The 8,380-nt window shown below is 37.1% G+C and overlaps 1 protein-coding gene across 1 annotated transcript in view; it reads right to left on the reverse strand.

Moving 5' to 3' along the window:
• Window positions 1–390, reverse strand: part of TMEM244 (transmembrane protein 244) — a 9,658-nt gene extending 9,268 nt beyond the window's left edge. Inside the window, exon 1 of the mRNA XM_057364351.1 lies at window positions 358–390. Within this exon, the coding sequence (XP_057220334.1) occupies window positions 358–390 (33 nt within the window). The remainder of the gene's footprint in view (window positions 1–357) is intronic.
• Between the last annotated feature and the right edge of the window lie 7,990 nt (window positions 391–8,380).

Consider the following 8,380-nt stretch of genomic DNA (forward strand, 5'->3'; position numbering starts at 1 on the left):
ATTATTTATTGTGTGTCATAACAATTTAAAGGAAGATTCTTAAGAAATCACTGGTGATGTCATATGTAAAATTTTATTAGACACTTCGAAGAATTATACCTCATAAATGGAACAACATCACATATTTTTAAATCCTCTTAATAAGATGTACATTGCAGTACTTACTACCAACACTACAGTATAACATATCCTTTAATTTCAGGGGCTTTTAGCAAGAGAACATTGAAGAATGTAATCTGTAAGAGAGAATATCTGTAAGAATGAAAGCAACAGCTCATTCCAGCCCCAAGCAATTGCCTAATTCTCTAATACTATCTGGTGAYATACACAGCATTAAATAAACTCAATTCCCTTTACCTTGGTTTCAGCAGTTTTGACCTTGAGAGCCATGGACACATGATGAGTGAAAGGAAGTGCAGTTGCTATATTCCATATGCCAACATTAGCAGGAAGAAGCAGCTGATTTTCACCCCAAAAAACATTCTTATAGGTAAGTGTAGGACAGGGCGAGGTGAGTTGATCGGATTAAACTGACTTGAGACAGAAGGCATCTGTGAGCTAAATGTAAGCYGCTGAAGAGCAAAGAGAAAATCCTGCTTGCTCATGCAATGTTTGTGCTTTTGTACCTACAGTCAGCCAGAGAATATCTGCACTACAACTCGGATATTTAGATGCAACATTATTATTCTTTTCTACCTTTTAATTGCCTTTTTTCCAGCATTCATGAAATCACASTTCCTTGGGGTTATTATAACTTCTTACTTTTAATTATCTTTTACATTTTCTTGCATTAATTCTATTGACTWTAGATGTGGAGTGGTACAGTCTTCACAATGTTCTTTGCTAACATTTTTCTTCTGACTATCACTTTATTACATCAAGTATAATTCACATTAAATTAGGTATAATTAAGTTCAGAAATTCCAGACTTATGTTATGACTCTTCTTTTCCTGAACTGTATTTTGTTCCTTCAGGAGAATGAAATTTAGTGTGCTTTAAAGCACATCCARCTTCTACTGAGCAATTCCTTAATGGATTCAAATTTGACTTTTTACAGGCACATTATGATTCAGTATGCTGTGTTATTTGGAAAAAGAAGACGCTTCTGAAACTGAGTCAAGAATGAACTTTTTTTTCTGCTGACACTAACATAATATGTGCAAATTTCATTAGGGTTTTTTATGCCTTTTTAGTCACACAAAATAAATGTTATCTGCTGTAAAATGCAGTCTGCACTCGCAAACAAGAGCTTTCACTCACAGATTTGATAGCTCCAGATTGTGAATACTGTCAGGGAAATTACTGGTAGTATTGTGTGAAATTCCTTCCTGTGCAAAAATACTAGCATGAAAATCTCTGCATCAGTAAAGTCCTATTTTGAGGGATGAAGCGATGACAAAGGAATAGACTGAAACAAAGTAAAACCCCTCAACTAAGTTTCTTAAGCATTTGCAATAGTCACAAGTAGCAAATAAAGAAGAAACATTTGCTTCAATAATTAAAAAATACTTGAAAGGAGCAAAAGAATTCATTCAAAGAGAATAGTATCTACCCCAAAGAATCAGCTGAAAACAGGCATGACCTACAATTTATCTGCAGAAACTTTTTCAGYGGCTGTAACTAGAAAGATAATTGAAAAAGTAGTGGATTGCATTAATCTAAGATAACTATTAAGCATAACAAGAGTTTACATTCACTGGCTTCTTCATAAAGTGTTGGTTGAACCAATGACTGATGATAGAAACAAAGTCAATGAGTTAAACAGTGGAAGCTGTAGACATGGATTTGTTGGGGAGACAAAGAGGTTCTTCCCATTCGTATCATACAACTGAAAACTTAAAATACTCTGAGAAAACTGATYGTATTTCTGTTACACCCTTGATTCAAGGTTGTAAATTGTGGTAACCCAGTGAACAGGATCAAATCAAGCTTGGAAGTGGCAGAAAGTGTGTGTGACCCAAAATACTGACTAAGTCACTGGACAGTGAATGTTACCTTTAAAGTTGTTAGCAACATATTGAGATAATGGAATAATCACATTTTGTATTTTTTATTTTCTTAAAATTTACTGGGTCAACTGTAGAAAAAATGGCAATGCCTATTCAGCAGAGAGAGACAAAAGACAAGTTTCAATATAAGTCAAAAGAAATTATTTAATCTGGTCTCAATGAGCCCTACTTTTAAACACACACTTAAAAAAAATTATTACAGTACAGAATTTTAATATATCTGTGGGGAAAAATCATGCTCCATTACTTTTGAACCTCTGGAGTTCATGCTAGTTTGCTTTATGGAAACACACAGGAAATGGTTACTTYGGTAAGATATGAATACCTCACTCTCACATGTTTGACAGTTATTAGTAAAAACTGTCATTTGACATTTGGCTTTATGCACTTACTTTCTTTGTCGTGATATGTAATGCACAATATCTAAGAGACATTAAAAAAAGCTGTAACAGTAGAAAATTGCAGAATGGAGAACATATTTTGAAAGTAAAATTAAGGATACTCCTATAGGGCACTAATKGTTTTAAAGAATATAGTAATGGCCCCTAATAATACCAAGGTGATACCTAGTTCCTACCTGCTACCTGTGCCAAAACAAAAAGTCAGATGTAATAAATGTAATAATGAACTGTGAGGAAAATTTTATAAAGCTTACAGCTAAATTTGCTACCAAATCTTACAGTATAGTGTTTGTTTTTCTGGTTTTGGCTTTTTTTTTTAGAATGTTTCCATTTACGCCCACAATTTGTGATGTTGTCAAATTGTATTGCAATAATAATTAACAATTTGAAGAACTGTATCATACAGCAATACTACAGGAAATATCCCATGGAAAAGAGCACGTAATTTGTGTTGCTATTATGCTGATTGTTTGCACTACAGCCCTGTGCCTTTAAAAGTAGAGCTAGAGCAGGAATCATATTTCTTGGATAATTCAAAAACCTGAAAGAAAGTTTTAGAATCAGAAAGATTAATAAACATCAAGTTTTAGATTAATTTTGTTTAGATTTATTATTCTGAAATATTTAAACAAATACAGACTCAACCAAATGGATGCTRACTGGATTGTGTGGTGAGAAATTTTTAGTTTACTGGATGATGACATCAAAACATGTGTACTCTGTCTCCATCTGCTGATAGGGAAAAACTACACTTACATTGTGTGTGAGGATAGAAGAGCTTGGAAAAACAAATGGTGGCCACTGTTGGCCAGAAAAGACTGGCAGAATCTGTCAATGCAGTGAAGAGAACTAGCATTTCTTCACTTAGAACAGAATAAATATAGCTTAATTGTGTCCTGTGAAGGACAGCCCCTGCAGTTTGGCATTGGTCACATATTGCATTGTACAGCCTCAATATGACAGTTTGACTCCCATATGGGAGGAGACAGAATTGTGTGAGCTCCAGACTCAACCTCCATGAGGATTAAAGAAATTATTAGATTCTTTCCTTCTTTAACCTCTCTTGCAGATGGATACATTTTAAGGGATGAGAAATCAGAGAATTATGTGGAAGGAGGAATGTTCTTTGAATGTATCAGTCTATTATTAGTTCCAAATTTTGGTGAATTGCTTTTAACAGTGCCCCTATTTCTGATAATATTACCTAAAAGAACTTTCAATATAACTGATTAAATAAGAGGTGAATTTCAGGAACTTTCAGCTTCTGRAAAGTTACCTCCTTGAATTTCTGTGTTAAAGCTTAAAACCTTAAATGTAGTAAATGTTCATAGCACCAAAAGAATTCAACTCAAATATTGGTATAATTCTTTCTGATTAGCAAACTGTAAATGAATTGGAATTCTTTTTAGAAATAATTAACCCCAATGAGCTACTTGTATCTAAGGAGTTGGCTTAATTAATAGCAAAAATAGTAAACAACATCTTTTGTTTTGTTAACTGACACTGTTGGCTCTGTGAACAAGTTCAACATAAAGCTTGAAAGTATTGGCAAAGAAACCAATTTATTAGGCTTTATTTATTCAAAGTAGAAATTAATTTTATTGTTTGTGAATGGTGTGGGATTGATAGAACCGAAAATGAAGTCTTCTGTTTATCCAGAGAGAAGCTATAACACAATTGCACCAATGCAAACTTTCCACTCTGGCCCCACTGTGTGTCTAAGAAGAAAGTTTAATTGTCTGTATTTGAAAAAAAAATAAATAAAAAAGTTTAAAAAATCAGTATTTGGCCTTTCTGCTGAGAAGCTAAATGTGCTGACAAGCCTACATTTTAAAGATATTCTGGCATTCCATAAGTGTTAGTGGGAATTTTTGGTGAGCACAGTGAAGCACTGAAAAATCCCTGTAGGACTAGACTGACAAAAACTGAGGGACTGCAAAAATTGCTGCTATGGTTAGAGGAAAATGCATCATGCTGGATCAAACAGCTGGAGACAGGAAAGGATGCTGCATCTCCAGCACACATATATGTACATGCACACATCACATCTATGCATCTATGTACAAATACACGTGTATGCCCCATGGCTCACAGACAGGCRCACAGACACACACAGACAGCACCAATGGGCTCATTCTGCTCACATCATTGCCCCACTAGGCTGGCGGCCCATTAGTGAGAAGAGGTATGTACACACAGAAAGCCAGCTGTGACCCAGCTCCAGGAGATGGATCAGCACACAGTCTGCCCAGCAGTTGACATCTGGATCCCCATTTGTCCAGTTGCTGAGACCAGGACATATTAGACCTGTGGCTGCAGCCCCACTCCAGTTTCTGGCCCAGACTCACACACAAACACACTTTTCCACACTTGTTCCTTCACCACTCATCTAAACCCCTCCTTTCCTAGTCTTTGATTCAACCCCTAAAYATCTCATCATAAATACTGGGCAAACCCAAAAGCCATTCTTCCCCTGCATTCCATACTATGTCCCACCCCTTTAGCCTGAAAGGTGATTCAGAGAGAAGCTCCAATGACTCACCTCGATGGGTTTCACACCTGGACAAAGGGACTGAGGTTCTCCCGATAAAAACCTGGAAGGTGTTTGGGTTTGGTCCTCACAGGCTGTAATTTGTGTTCCCGCCTGCCATTGAATGTCAGAGCTCCCCTGGGCTTGCAGAGACGGGTCAATGGCTCTCCCAGATRGGTCTGGGAGTAGCCCACCATTGGAGTGTTTGAGGTCCCCTCTGACATTGTCCCTCCCTGCACTCTCTCAGGGCTGTGCAGACAGGCTGTTACCACATCATCTATCAGCTGCCAAGACTGTTTGTTCACCATTTTAAAAAAAGCTGAAATCTAACTGACAGAATACTACAGGTGGTTTTGGAATGGTTGAGCAGTTAATGGGATTATCTGTGGTATAACTGATTCAACTATAAATTGTATACATCACGTGAAATCTCAGCAAGCAGCCACACACTGTATATCCTGGTAACACACGAGTGCCGTGGATGCTCCTGGGCCAAGAGTCATGGCAGGACCAGTGTGTCCTCACTCCATCAGACAGAATGCCCASAATCCATGTGAGAAACATGACCAAGGACTGTGCCATCCTCCCCAGCTGTGTCAGCCAGCATGGACAAGAACCTTTCCTGTTACAATTTAATTCAATATTCCATCCCATTTCCATGCTCAGAAATGTTCCCAGTCACTGTTTTAATTTGCTGGGGTGGATATAACTGTCATAGATATCACAGTTTTAATTTACTGGGGTAGATGCAATGTAGAGCCTTCACAAGATGACCTGTCTCATTTCTGTTCATTGTAGGCAGGTGTCCCCAGCACAGTAATGTGTGGCACTAATTAATGATCTCTTTTTGGTGCTCTTAGGAGARATACTGGGATTGATTTGGCATGGAAACTGAATTCGTTTTTCATTTGCAGAAGCATGTATTCTGACTGAAGGGCTGATTCCAGCATGGGCAAGGTAGCAGAAAGAAATTTGCACTGCCAATAGMTATCATAAACCTGTTAATATACAGCTGGGGGGTTGCTGGGGAAGGACTATTGGGATGCCTACAAGTTCACACGTTTCTCTTTACTCTCTGAAGATGGAGTTTAAATAAACCTGCCTCAGTGCTTTTGCACTGGGTTCCTAGGAAAATGCTGTAAATTATTCTGCATTCAWTTTGTCCTGATCATGGAGTATGCCTTTTCTGTTTCTCAGTACTCGGGGAAAATGATTATTTTAGAAAGACCAAGCTTGGGAGCAAGAGATGTCTGTATAAAGGAGTCAGGATAAATGATGTATTTTCTTATTACATYGAGAAGTGCCTCAAATTCGTGGTTTTTGTTATATTCCATCTTTAGTTTGAACTCATCCTTCTAATATGAGAAAATAGAGGAATTCCAAGATTGATCTGACGTGGAATAAACCATGTCCAGGGTGAATTTCCATCTGCAAAATTTTCTCATTTATCTTGATGTTTCTGCAGTCATATTTACACTGCATTTACACATAGAAAATACAAAGTGTGCTGTTAAAACAGTTGCATTACTTTCACGCTTGAGTTCAGCAGGTTTGAAAATGAGAGCAAAGATTCGGCTGGGACATTGTCTCTTTCTAGAGAGAAATGCCTCACATTTACAAGGAAAAAGATACTTTTCCCAACCTTTCGCTCCAAAAGCAATTTTGAATCTTCGGATCAAACACTTTAATACAACAGACAGCTTCTGCTCTCGGTTACACCTGTTGAACTTCATTATCTTCTGTTCTGCCCTAATTACATATAGACAAACTCATTCACTTGACCTTGTTGACCCTGCCATTAGAACTTTAATTAACTCTTGTGACCATGATTCATGGCCCAGAACAGAATGCAAGTCACTTTATCACAGCTAGGTTGGTAAATGGGGCTAAGGTATATTTTCAATGAATTGAGCATTTGTCTGTGATCACTGAATAGGAGATTGGGTACAGATGCATTCAGTAACTCGATGAAACATCTATGTATATTTATGTTTTTGACTAATACAGTGTAAGCAGACATATCATTAAGCTCYGAAACATGATAAATTTTGTCATCTAAAGAATTTTTACTCGATTTTAATGCTCCCCTGACATTAGATCCAGCTGATATTTGTCAGAAAACAAACAAACAAAATGTATTTATGACATCTCCAAAATGAATGTCAACAGCTCTTTAGCACAACTCCAGTTTAATAGAATTCATTATTAAATGGTTTTCCACACGAAAATAGCTAATGACATCCTAATATGAATTTCAGCAGTCTGAAATCTTCTCTAAATCCWTTTTTTTCACATCCCATTGCTCAAGTTTCCAGCATTGAAGGGATTCCCCTGCCAATTCAGGATACTCTAAAACTGGAGGACCTGTGTTCACAGCTGACCTTTTGTCACTCTTTGATTCCTGTCACTCACTGACTATTGGCATGTCTTCTAGACTGACTGACATCGTTGCCTCTCAAGTGTTTAATCTCCGTCATTATGGAATTGGCTCCCAGTAGAATTTAGAAATGCAGGACTCGTATCTTTTTTCTATCTTAAAATCAGATCTAAGAATATTGTATTCTGACACTGATTTTAATGTTTTTTTTTTAAATTTTCTTTTAAATTTATGTAAATCCTTGTCCAGAAGTTTTTGCCACTTTGAGTTTGAGGCAGTTATAAGAGGATAACAGTGTTTTTCTATGTCAGGTGTATTTCCTGTGTCATGATACATATGGTCTTAATAGTCAGGGTCTAGTACAGTAACAAAGATCATTTAGCTACTACAAGCAGATAAATGTCCAGCCACTTTTAAGAACAACTGAATTAATATTAAAAGCAGAGAAAATAAACCCAGTCACATAAATGCGTAAGTACTACCAGGCCACCCACCACCAAAAAGTACATCTTTTTTGCATTTCCTGAGCAGACTCTGGTAGCTGCTTTGGGTTCGGAGGTTTGGCATTTGATCTCTAGCTGTGACTAGTYTTTCTATTAGTAACTCATAACCTTAATACAAACAATCTGACTTGGCCATRTCATTCATTGCTTTTCCCACATGAGCAGCTGCAGTTCCAGTCACTGAGATTACTCAGGTAGGGCCAGTTTGGCTGTGTGAAAATTTACAGTAATAGCACTTCTTTAAATCCCAGAGAGAGATTGACAGGAACGGCAGATGGGCGAATTAGAAAGTGTCTAATCATCATATGTTGTTCCATACAGGTAATCTGTATCCAGTCATACTGTATAGAAAGTATTAGAACAATTGGAAATATTTTTTGTTAGACAGCTTGAGTCAGGACGTTTTTCCTGTCTGAATGTACAGTTCTGGGTACACATACAGTTATCCTTTGAGGCTTCAACAGAGTTTTTACCTGACAATGTGTGTTTTCATGCACCTCAGCTGATTTAACACACCCCGTTATTTAAAATAATCACATACCGGTTTAAATTGCTGTCT

The sequence above is a fragment of the Malurus melanocephalus genome, unplaced genomic scaffold, assembly GCF_030028575.1.
Source record: "Malurus melanocephalus ecotype Western Australia unplaced genomic scaffold, MMel_1.1 scaffold_38, whole genome shotgun sequence".
Taxonomy (NCBI): Eukaryota; Metazoa; Chordata; class Aves; order Passeriformes; family Maluridae; genus Malurus; species Malurus melanocephalus.